This window comes from Rhinichthys klamathensis, unplaced genomic scaffold, assembly GCF_029890125.1.
Source record: "Rhinichthys klamathensis goyatoka isolate OS25496 unplaced genomic scaffold, OSU_Roscu_1.1 h1tg000111l_1, whole genome shotgun sequence".
Taxonomy (NCBI): Eukaryota; Metazoa; Chordata; class Actinopteri; order Cypriniformes; family Leuciscidae; genus Rhinichthys; species Rhinichthys klamathensis.
In genome coordinates this window covers 12,021,933-12,034,616 of record NW_026606649.1, presented here as the reverse complement: position 1 = coordinate 12,034,616, position 12,684 = coordinate 12,021,933, and the positions used below count along the sequence as shown (strand labels likewise).

At 39.8% G+C, this 12,684-nt stretch overlaps 2 protein-coding genes across 3 annotated transcripts in view; one reads left to right on the top strand and one right to left on the bottom strand.

Annotated features, from left to right (window-relative positions):
* The window catches only part of jarid2b (jumonji, AT rich interactive domain 2b), a 115,199-nt gene extending 112,142 nt beyond the window's left edge, over positions 1–3,057 (top strand). The window contains exons 17-18 of the mRNA XM_056254508.1: positions 449–556; positions 2,482–3,057. Of these exons, the coding sequence (XP_056110483.1) occupies positions 449–556; positions 2,482–2,661 (288 nt within the window). The 3' untranslated portion in view covers positions 2,662–3,057. The remainder of the gene's footprint in view (positions 1–448; positions 557–2,481) is intronic.
* A 2,754-nt stretch (positions 3,058–5,811) lies between these two features.
* The window catches only part of dtnbp1b (dystrobrevin binding protein 1b), a 43,526-nt gene continuing 36,653 nt past the window's right edge, over positions 5,812–12,684 (bottom strand). The window contains exons 4-5 of one of the 2 annotated variants that reach the window (XM_056254513.1): positions 8,620–8,763; positions 5,812–6,315 (exon numbers count right to left, since the gene is read on the bottom strand). In XM_056254513.1, the coding sequence (XP_056110488.1) occupies positions 6,011–6,315; positions 8,620–8,763 (449 nt within the window). In that variant the 3' untranslated portion in view covers positions 5,812–6,010. The remainder of the gene's footprint in view (positions 6,316–8,619; positions 8,764–12,684) is intronic. The other variant, XM_056254514.1, reaches the window with a different exon arrangement.

Below are 12,684 nucleotides of genomic sequence, written 5' to 3'. Positions count from 1 at the left end.
GGTTTGTTGAGCTCTGAAATATTTTATAGATTAGAATTTGCTCAAAGTAAAATGAGCAGTTTTGCCATTAATAGCAGAACATTTTTGAGGGCCCTTTTAATGTTCTCTTTGACAATGGGGGCCTTGGAGTCAAAAGGGTTAAGAACCCCAGGTCCACAATTCATATGCTATATTAACCATTTAAATAAATACTGTAGTGCTCTAATAATATTATTTTTTCTTAGTATACTGTATAACGCTATTTTAATTGTCATAGTAGAATATTTGTCAATGTTTTTTGTAGAATTTTTCATTGTTACTGTGTTGTCAGACAGTTTTATAGTTCAGTCATAGCTGTAATTTACTTCCATTGCTGACAATTCACTTTCAGTCTTCACTAACACATGATTTACTGCGAGTTTAAAATGAGTTATGATCTTAATGTAGCTAATGGTTGTTAATTCTGCAGGTGGTGCAGGAGAATGAAAATGTTGTTTTCTGTCTGGAGTGTGCGCTGCACTATGTGGAGAGAAACAAAAGCTGCCGCGGCCTCAAGATGATGTACCGCTATGATGAGGTAAGACACATGACCTGAAGCACACCTGCAGGGGGCGCTGTTGTGATGCTTTTGCTTAGAGGACCCTCAAGGGTTCAACAACCCTTCTAACTCTACTGTTGATGTCCCTTCATAAAATGTTGTGCTCTGGCAAATGCTAGCAACAAGCGCTTGGGGAAACATTACCACAAATCGGATGCAAGCTCATATATTTTCCACATGCAAATGAGCTTCTGTGGATTCAGTGTTCTGTTACAGTTTTTATTTAATCACTGTGGCTCAATTTAGAAATTTGATTTATTTTTTTCTCCTCAAAATAATACGTTTAGATCTCTTAAAAATAAGTTTCTTGCTCACACCAGATTTGAATTTCCTATTAATTTAAGCAATAGGCATGCGTTTTGGCACACGTGTGCAAAAGAGTATGTGCAAATGTATACAATTTGCACACTAACTAAACGGTTTGCTGATCAAGTTTATTTTCAGTGAAGTTGTCGTAACTCTTCACAACTTTGAAAGTCTTATATTGTAAGAGCGATCGCAAACTATAAACAAAAAATAGAAAAACTGTGCTCTCTTTCTCTTCATCCTCGTCCTGCTTATTGCATGAACACCAGAGTATGTGAGCGGAGTGGAGCGGCAACAATTTTCCCTCCGCGCTCCAAGCATTTAATAATCACTCCGCTCCAGCTCCAGCTCCAGCTCCGCTCCGGGTTCACCATTTTCCGCTCCTCGCTCACTGATATCACAAACACCGCTCTGTCTTCGTTCCCCAAGGAAATTGCGAATAAAGTATTTAAGTATGCTTTAAAATCCCACAAAATTTCTCCTCATCATAATATATAGGCATATTAAATAAAAAAACAACATTAGGAGAATAGTTGCAATGTGGTTTATTGGATAGTCTGCAAACTTTTCTTATGGCATGCTATGCTTATTACAGGTTATCTGCATTATAAGTTAAATATCATTGCTGCTTTTTGCAGAGCACATTTTGTTTGGAAAGAAGAAAATAACTACGTTTTCATCAGTTATTTTATCTACGGGTCGCTACATTTCTTACAGATTTCTGCTCATTCGAAATCAAATACCGACAGTACTGTAAGATTACATTTGTTTGAATGCAATGCATTAGTGAGAAAGCGATTGCGTGTGTGAATAAGTGTTACCTGTTTAAAATGTGCTTTCACCCGATCCAGCCCGATCTCATGAAAGTGCGTATCTATAGCGCAAATTTTATTTCTCGTACCATTTATACGCCAAAAATAGTTTTTGCTTGCGTAGCCTATGATAAGCAGTTTTCGCGTGCATACGATACGCGCTTTATGGCAAGAACGCACTTCACACCCATTATCCTAACCAAGGGGTTTAGTGTGTCTCATTTGCACGCAAAAACTATTTTTGGGCATATAAATTCATGCTATAGATACGCACTTTCATGAGATCGTGTTGCCCGATCATATCATATTCAGTAGGCTTGATAACTATAACCTCCCGCAGCCACTCATGTCCACCGGCGTCATCATAACCTTCACATTTTTTTCTGATTTGAGTGATCCATCTGTATCACGCTAGCGTAATGTCTTTAACGTGTGAATCCTTACTAAAAATGCAGTTCTATAATGAGCCGTTGGCATGAATTGTACTCGTGATGGAGCGGTAGTGGAGCGTTCTCAGAGCGAGTGAAAACCACGACGCTCCGACTTTTAAAAAATCCGCTCCGCACTCCATTCAAAATCACACCGCTCCGCTCCCACTCCACTCCGCTCACATACTCTGATGAACACCAAATCACGGGCTTCCGCGGCACATCAGCTCATAAATGAACACGTAAACACTGATTTAAAAAGACAATGCATCAACGATAGATCAGGATTGAGCACTAAGGCTTGCAGTGTTTTTCACCATGGTCTCTCCTTGTGTTTGTGTCCTGTGTGGTCCCTTAGGAGCAGATCAACAGTTTGGTGAATCAGGTGTGTGGTAAAGCCGTGGTGAGAAACGTGGCAGACGGCTGTAACGGCTCCAGCCCCACCAAACTGCCAGGCAAGCGCGGCCCCCGCAAGAGAGCCACTGTGGAGCTGTCCCTGACCCACCTGTCCAAAAGTGCCGCCGCTGCCGTCTCGTGAGAAACGCCACCCGGTCGCCTACGTCAAACAATCCATTTTCCTCTCCCTCTCTTCATTTGGTTTCTGTCTTTCATCACCCTCATAGCAGGGCAGAGTTTCCTGTGTTGAAAGCAGGCTGCCTTTTTTTTGCACTAGCGCACTAGTTTTTATTCACCAGATGTTTGATAGCATTAAGAGACATGTTCCCAGGTGTGCATTTCACTGACAGGTGTGAGTATGATGTCATCTTTTCTGCCTGGACCCTCTTCCCCCTCGCCTTCGGCCCCATTGACTGCACACATGCTCCTTCTGAACTGTGAACCTTGGGACAAATGGGTGCTTCTCTTCTCAATTTTCCTGGCCCCTTTCCTTTGAATGTTGGTGCTTGATGGAGCTGCCCAAGAATGTTGTTTTGTTTTGTTTTGTTTTGTTTTGTTTTGTTTTGTTTTGTTTTTTGCTTTTTGTTTTGTTTGCTTTTTGTTTTGTTTGCTTTTTGTTTTGTTTGCTTTTTGTTTTGTATTTGCTTTTTGTTTTGGTTTGAGTTTTTGTTTTGTGTTTGTTTTTGTTTTGTTTTTCATTTTGTTTTATGACATTTGTTTTGATTTCAATTCATTTACTCCCCATGCAGCTCCTCTGCGGAAGACGCAGCTCTAAAGATGGTAAACACTTGAAATTTGTCTTGTTTTAATGTGTTTTTTTAAGAGGAAGTACTGTTTCTTTTTTTTTTTTTTTTATCTGCTTTTCATTTCACACTTTCCTCTGTGGATTCGGGAACGGTGGTTTCCATGGCAGCGGGTCGGGCTGTACTTGAGGAAGTGGGTGTTAGGGAATGAACGAGTGGGTCCGGTCCCGGTAGTGAGAGGGGTTCCTCCCACGCCGACGCTTACGAGCGATAACTGTGCCTGATGTTTAGCGGGGAGATCTTTCTTTATTTGTGGTGCTGTTTTTTTTTGTTTTATTTTCTCCTTTTATTGTATATCAATACAAAAAGGTAATAAGAAAGAAGTGCTGTCCGCTAGCCTTCTTATCCCACAGGACGGAAGAGCCCAGAGGCTTTTTCCGCTTCTAGATGTGCAATCGTGTCAACATTCCATTCTTCCAGACTTTCATCTGTACCAGTTAACATTAATTATTATATTATATTATTGTAATTATTATATTTTGTGTTTTTGCCTTTTTATTTGATCTTTTGTTCTGATGTGCTATCTCAAGTTAGAGCCACTATTCAGAGGGTGTAAAATGTGAAATGCAAGTCCAAGTTTTTTTTTTTTTTTATTGTTATTATTGTTGTCTTTTTTCATTTTTGCGGAAGTATCATTGATTTAAAGAAACTTAAGAAAATCACCTTTTGTACATAATCCTGTAAATGTCTTTAATACTTGAGCCTTTGTTGGAGTGACAGAAGGAAAGGATAGATAGATGGATGATGTCAGATGAAGAAAAGCCTTACATTTCAGTTTCTTCAGCTGTGGGAGTTTGATGCATACAGGGTTGCTCTGGTAATGTGTATACATTTTAAGTGCTGCTTACATCACTGAGGACTAAGATAAGGAGTCGCGATTTCCCCCTAGTTTTGTTTTTTAGGTTTACTTTTTTAAAGAAAAGGGAAAATACTTTCACAAAAAAAAAGAAAAAGGTTTTTACATTTTCATTACTGAAAATTCAACATTGTAGTAGCTACTCATGTTGCACTGAGCTTGCCAGTGGTGACTGTCAAGAAAAAAAAACTATAATTCAGTTTGTTGGTTGTTGTCCTTAACAGAAGACTGAACTGTTTTAGGAGTATTTAATGAAAACCAAGTCTGGTGTTTTCAACAAAAAATGGCGGTTGTCAAGTTTTTATGGCCTTACAATGTATTTTACTCCGAATTTTTTGCTGTTTTTGGTTCCTTTTTCTACAATATGAGAGATTTGCTCACGGTCAGGCGAGTTAATTTATTAGCACTGCGTCTCAGCTCATCCTCTCACGAGGAAAGATTTCATGTTGGTTATATTGCCAGTTTTATTTTGTTTTTCTTTTGTTTTCTTTTGTTTTTTACTTTTTCAATTTGTACTTAAGGTTTAATAAAAACTCATGGACAATTCACTGTCAGTGTTTCTTCATTACTGACTTTTATACTGGTTTAAAGGGGAATGTTTTCTTTTCATATATTTCTAATAAAATGATTTTACTGATTAACCACATTTAAAAATACATTTACAAATAGCAATTATTAATAATAATGTTATTATATATAAAGAAAATAATTGATAAAAATTATACTTTAATACATCTTTAAAATATTAAATTGTACTAGTATTTTACTAGTATTAGAACGAAGTAGTAGTAGTTATTAAAATAATAATAAAAAACATAATACTTGTCTTTAATATTTGTCTTTAAAATATTAAATCGTTTTATACATATTTAGTCACTGTATTAATAATAAATTGTTGTCATAAAATAATACTCTTTAAAACCATTTAGTATTAGTTACTATTATTATTACTATAGTTATATTATTACTAATAATAACAATGATAATGGCAGTTAAAATAATTAAATAAATACAAATATTTGAACATTATTTAAAAAAAAACAATACTCTGAATTGTCCTATATTTTATAAATATTTAATAGTGGTATACTAATTGTTATTATGATTATTATAAAATGAATATTATTTTAATGTCTTTATTCAATTCTTTTGTATAGCTTTTAAGCACTTTAAAAGTCAAGGATCTGCAAGTGATTTTTAAATGTTACATTTTAAGTTAGGTCCTCTACATGTCCACATTATGTTCCCTGATGTAGAAATATGCTGACAATTTGAAGAACTGAAGCTCGACTCGGAGCCTAAATTTTGGTATTTTCAATGAAAGTCATACTCTGGTGAGCCCGAGGCCTCTAAAGCATTGTTGATTTTATACAGGAGACAGGCATGTTCCTCATAAAATACATAACAGTTTTAAATACATTTTTGAACATTTGTTATCTAAAGCCTTTTTAAAAGCTGGAAATACTCCAGATCTGGATTTACAATATAGAAACCAAATTGACTAAACTAGTTTGTAGAGTGAAAGCCATATAATTAAAATAGTAGTGTGCATTTTTTATATTGCTGTAACTGACAACAATGGCACAGAGGGGCAAACAGTAGACCAGCTGTATGCAGTGAACGTCCCAACAGAATAAAAGAGATTTATTGATTTGTGAGGGCAGGCACAGGATCGGGCTTATACTGCACAGCACACGACAAAGAACTTCTTTACAAAAACCAAAAGGGTGTCATAAAACACAAATGTGTACTCTTCCTTTTGACGCAAATGAACAGCACACCTGCTAATTACATCACTTCCGCTTACAGTCTGTCGTTCATCCTCTGTGTTTTCAGGATGAGCTGCTGCTCTCACTGTTCTTGATTGGCCGGTTTTGTTCTCTTTCGAGTAACCTGGCATCCTCCTCGACCTCTTCTAGATCCGGCTGGATGAGCAGAGAGCCACGGTTGGCTGCTTGTTCCCTCTCATCATCTTCATCATCATCATCATCGTTGTACTCCTCCTCTTCCCCCGCCTCCGTGTCTTGGCTGGCTGAGTCCGTGCAGGTGGAGGACAGCGATGCGAGCTTGTGTCTCAGGTCCGCCTGTGTGGGCACCTGAAGAGTGATCTCAGAAGTGAACGACTCCACATCTGGACCTAAGAGAGAATCATTTAGACAGGAAGAACAAAAGGGATTAGAATGCAAATTTCTTTTTAAAAATGAGACTGGTCTGACAACATTCAGGATTCTGGGAGACAGGAGATCTGTTACAAAACCTGGTAAGCTGCCTACCACTTTGTCCATTGTAACCGCACAGTCACAGAGAAATTTTGCGGGCAAATTCCATTCTCCATTGTCATTAGGATATCGATGCATGAAGCATGCTTATTCAGTGGTCATTGCCAAACCAAGTAGCTTTATACGGGTAAACCCGGCAAATTTGCATGTTAAAAGTAAAAACAAAAATGTGGGAAAAAATTCGCATTATGTGTCCATCACGCAAAATTCCTAATCGTGTAGATTCATGATGGCATGACTGCATTTTGCCCCTGGAATTTTAGCAGTTCAAAGGTAAACGTGACCGCACATTAAAGGTCCTTGCACACTGAGTCCAAAATTCTTGTGTGAAATTTTCGCACGTTAAAAAATAAATACGCCCTCACGTTGTGTCAATCACGTTTACACACTGCCTGCGAAACTTTCGTCCGTCATAAAAAAAAACTATTTTCTGCATTTTTTGCATCCGTAGCAAGCATTTTGAGAGGTTTTTTGACAATTCAGAGCACAAAAATACGCATACGAAAATTTCGAACTCAGTGTGCAAGGACCTTAAGGCATCATAGGTGAGACCCCACACTGTAAAATAAAACAAAAAGTTGCTGCCTTAAATTAAAGCAGCACTCAGTAAGAATTCCATTTTTGTCAAACAGCGACCCCTAGAGTCGCTGTGGAGCACTTGTACTGTCGTGAATAGCACTCATGCAGAGATGGCTCGCACTCACGGCCGGATCCCCTCCCCCTGTACACCTGTACCTGTTCAGTGGGATGGACGCTGTAACGAGTGGAAATAAGGTATGGCCCCTTTAAGAGCTGCGCGCGCCCAACACCACATGTATACGGCGCCGGGTTATTTCTGCTTGATGCTCATTTTATCAGAATTTTATCAGATCTGTTTTTTTGCCGTAAAGCAATTCGTTACCTCGCGAGACCTGATATCACACGATACTTCCTAACACTCAGGCCGGCGGCTCGCCGGCGCAAAGTTGCAAGGGTGGTTTTGCGGCTCACAGGCACCAGGGGGGTGCGAGACGACCACCATTCAACACGAAATCAGTAATATAAACATTACAATGACTCCAAAGCTGTTCGGTTAAGGTAAAAAAGTTACTTAGTTCACCTTTAAAGTACAATCAACTTGGATGTTTAGGTCATTTCAACTTAAATAACATTAAACTGACTTTAATAAAAATGAGTTGAATCCTGTGTAACATAAAAAAAAGTTGAAAATTGTATTATTTTGGTGAGTTAAAGGCAGCTGCATTAAGAGATGGTTGTCAGCGAGGCAGTGCACTTGTTTTTGGAACAGGAAGTCAGTGTCCTCATTTTGCCTGTATCATCCAGAGAACTTGGCTTTCAGTGCAGCTCAGTGTAATTAGTGTGAATTGTAAAACCTGTTTGTTCTTCTCTGGATGCAATCAAAACATTACAGACATCATCTCAGCGTGTTCTGCTGACGGTAGCGGTAAATGTCAGCACTAATTTAATGGCATCTCAGCATTAGTGAAGCTAAAGAGTTATTTAAACATAAGGACGGACACCACACCAGGAAGTTGGGGAATTTCATCCGTCTCATGTAAAAGTCTATGTGCTGTAATACCAAGCAGAAAACTAGGTCACAGGGTATGTAAGAATGGAAAAGTACCCAAAAGCTCTGTACAATATACCTTACGGAAGGTGGACATGGTGAAAGGCACGAGAAGGTACTGAAAAACATGTAATATGAGATGTTTTTTAAAAGGCGCATGCTCAGAGATTCTCCACCAATAGAAAGAAGGCCTCGGGGAAGATGTTTCTAATGGTGGCGATATCTCGAGGAGGAGCAAAAAGAAAAAGATAACTGTACGGATGCTCATTGGGTACCTAGCGATCAGAAAAAGGTGTAAGACCTGAAGGCTGACCATTGTAAGTCAGATGAACAGCTGACATCTCACTTAGACGAATTAACTTTATTGAACAATTCAACAGAGACCTGGAACTTTGACTCTGAAAGATTTCTTTCAGACCTGAACCAGAGACTTTAAATCTGCCACAACAGAAGCCACATTCATCATTAGCTAAGAGTGGATTAGATCTATCGAACTCAATCAGGCTCCACTTGAAAACCAAAAGAGGACAAAAACACATACAGAGTGAGTAAATCTACAGATTGATGATTGTGAAATATCACTGTGTATTTATACCCAGCATCGGTGAGGCTACGCTGTTGTCCTCGCCGCCAGAGTTGAGAAAGACGTCCAACGCCTCGTGGTCAGACATATCCATCAGATCCATTTGCTCCAGCATGTCCACGTTCACCTCCATTGATGACATGCTTCCTATTGTCTCTGTGAACCAAAGGAAGAGCAACAGCATCAATAACTGCAACCTCACACTTCAATCATTAATATGTATCAAGGATTTGAGTCCAGGATGAATGTTACAAGGAGTTTTCCTTTCTGCGGAAAGAGTTCTTGAGTCAACTCTTGTCAGATAGAACAGCAAATTTGGTTATGTCAGATCTCATTTGATGCACTGAGCTATGTCCTGGATTCGTCACCTTGCAGTCATGTCGACTCTGTGATGTCTTTAGCACATGCTTCACAAACACAGACTGCGGCGTGAGGCATGCCCATCACATGTGCGTGTGTGAGCGTGAGCGTGACATCAGTAAGCAGAGCGGTGAACTGCGTACCTCAAGGTTGTGTAAGAGCGCAGCGGCACGGGGAGATGGACAACAAAGAGAGAGACATGTTAGCTCCCCTTTTACAGTACCGAGACACAAACACAACTGCACACTCATACACTCAGACTCTGTGTCACACTTTGAGAGAAATTCCACCAAAGCACTATTCCAACACAATTCCAGTCCATACTCAAAAAATAATACCCTTTAAAATAAAGATTAACATATTCTCACCTTGCTGCCCTCAGCCCCGCCTTCTTAATGACCCATTGGCTGATACTTTGATGACTGGACGACTGATCTTAGCCCCACCTTCTTAATGACCCAATGGCCAATCCTATCCCCGCCTTCTTAATGACCTACTGGCCAATCCTAGCCTCACCTTCTTTATTGCCTGCTTGATGATCCAAGCCATGCCTTAAAGGTGCCCTAGAATCTGAAATTGAATTTATTTTGGCATGGAGTTCAGTACATGGACATGACATACAGTGAGTATCAAACACCATTGTTTTCTCCTTCTTATTTAAATCTTGTTTTTGAAAAACACCCCTGAAAAATAGGTGAAGCTCCACATAACACCGACTGTGACGCAACAGTCATATAGATCATTAATATGTACGCCTCCAAACATTTGCATATGCCAGCCCATGTTCAATGACAGGCGGAACTGCGCAGCCGAAGCATAGCAGTTGCTCAGTGTTTAGATGTACACATGAACACAAAAGTATTCTTTAGTTCCTTCACCCGAGCCTCTGAAGAAACAATGCGCTTACTTTAATTTTCTCTGGAAATGGTCCAAACATTTCACCGCAGCTGTTTCCTCAACTTGGGCCAATACCATAGACTGTAAAAAATATGGACAAAGCGTCTGTGACGTCACCCATAGACTTTTTGAAGAACGGTTTTGAGGCTGTGTTTATGGGGGGTATGGGCGGTGCCATCTTGGAAAATCTTACGATATTTCAAATACAAATGTTCAGAAAGGATACAGAGGTGGTATGATGTGTTGTGTCAGATCATGGCCGAGACGTCAAATTTCAGGAATTCCACTCAGCGCAGCCCGTTATCAGCTGTCAATCACGCGCTTATTTGTCATACATTTTATATCTAAATACGATCTAAACTACCGAGTTAGAAAAAATTCACCCCCCTCACAGTTGTCAGGCACTCGGAACCTATCGAAAAATACAATAAAAGTCCATGGGACCAACCTGTGAAAACATGAATTTATGCTGTGAAAACTGACATTTTAACATGCGGGTCTATGGAGATTTGCTCCCTTTTGGGACCTCCCTCTAGCAGATTTTCGATGTATTGCAGTTTTTCGCACTTCCAGGTAGGCTTCATTTTTCAGATTAGAATGTTGCCGCTTGGCCAATACAGAGCTGGCCGTCTGATGAACGATGAACGTCTGATGATAAATCGATCGAGCTACCAATCAACAATTTCTGATGTGTAATTGTTCAAGTCCAGACAGGTAATCTTTCTCTCAAAATCGTCCAATGCTTTTTATGCATCAGTAAGTCAAGCCAGTGACTAAAATATCAACTTTACATCGTTTCTTTTAGTAGGATGAAAAAAACCTTATTTAAATTGTGAATAAATTATATACTGAAAGCGATCAAAGAACAATCTTTCCACACAGCGCGATCGAGTTTATCTGGACATCTTGTTATGAAATCAATGACGCCCGCTACACTGCACAACGAAGCTCTTACTTTATGTACATCAACGTGTTTGCATTGGTGAAAGCATTAGAGAGAGTGCAGAAACTGCATTGCAATGATAAGATCTTCAGTCTCGCGATCAACAGACTGTCATCTGCTTGCTCAATGCTCATCACGGCAACATTTTATGTGATGGGAATAGATCTAAATACATTAAAAACATCTCACGATTTGTTAATCTCGATAGCTGTAATAGTAAAACCGTATGATAGCTGTAGTAAAAGTATTCGAGAGAGTTTCACATGTAATACGTAGCTATTTCATATGCAAGCATGTCAGCCAATCACAGCAGTGGCCGCGGTTACACTGAATCCCACAGCAGACACACCCCTACAAACAGAGTGTTCAAATCAGAAGCTAAAATCAGGCTAGGAAAAATGCCTTTTATTTCTAAATTATGACTATTTTTGATCTAAAAAAAATACTAACATTATAAGGGCAACCCAGGAAACATTATAAAATAATAAAATAACCCCATATAGGGCACCTTTAAGTACCCACTGCCTTGTCCTATCCCTACCTTCTTTATGACCTGATGGCCAATCCTATACCCACATTCTTAATGACCAGCTGGCTGATCCTTACCTCGCTTTCTTAATGCCCCACTCGCTGATCATAGTCTAGGGGTGCAAAACTCAGTTCCTGGAGGTTTAGCTTCAACCCTAATTAAACACACCTGATCCAGCTAATCAAGTCCTTCAGGCTTATAAAACTTCAGGTATGTTTTTTGGTGCAGGGTTTGGAACTAAACCCTGCAGGGCTGTGGACCTCCACTGAGTTTTGTACCCCTCTCCAAGCCCGTTTTCTTTATGACCCTCGGGATGATCCTTTATGACCCATTGGCTGATCCTAGTCCCTCTTTTCAATGACCCGCTGGCCAATTATAGCCTGCCTTCTTTATGACCTGCTTGGGTGATCCTAGCTCCACCTTCTTTTTGATCCGTTGGCTGATCCTTGCCCCTTTTTTTTAATAACCCGCTGGCTGGTCCTAACATTGCCTCCATTATGACCCGATAGCAGATCTTCTCTCTGCCATTTGATGGGCTGTTTACACGACACCGTTTTCAACTAAAAATATAAAACTTTTAAAGCATTTTGTCCGTTTGGCCATTCACACGACAACAACGTTTTGGTGGCCTGAAAACGCAAACGTTTGGAAAGTTTTCGAAAACAGTCTCTGTGTAAACAACAAAAACGTGAATCTCTGAAGGTGATGACGTCATGCATATGCGTAATTTACATGTTCAGTCTATAGTGTTTCATCGTCATCTAATGGCCTGACAGCAGAATACGGGGTTTTTAGTCGTTTTCTCTAATCCACGTGAAAGGGGATCGTTTTGACAATGGTGTTGTCTGTATGCGGAAAACTCAAATGAAAAACTTAAGCATATCGTTGTCGTTAAAACATACCCTAAGTGATCTACTGGCTGATTCTAGCCCCGCCTTGTTAATAATCTGCTGGGTGATCTTAGCCATGCCTAGCCTGGCTCCGACCTCCTACGTACTTCCGCTCTATTTTTATTTTCCTTCAGTACTACGTCTGGGTTTGCTGTATATTCTTGGGTTTTCACCGATCAATTTTTTACCTGTCCAATCAGCGACCAGAGGGAGTAGCTGAGAACGATGATGTTGAGGAGCGCTAGTTTGAGTTGTAGACATACGTCACAACCAAGCGTTAGCGATTGGTTATGGCAGATCCAGAGTGACTCTGGGCAGATCCAATAGTTTTAAACTTCAACAGAGTCCCCGCCTTCAAGGAAGTTAACGCTTGTCAATGGAGAGAGGCCAGACTCTCTGTACAAATGAAATGTGTATGAGAGTCTGGTAGGACCAGGGTAAGCCATGCCTTAATGACC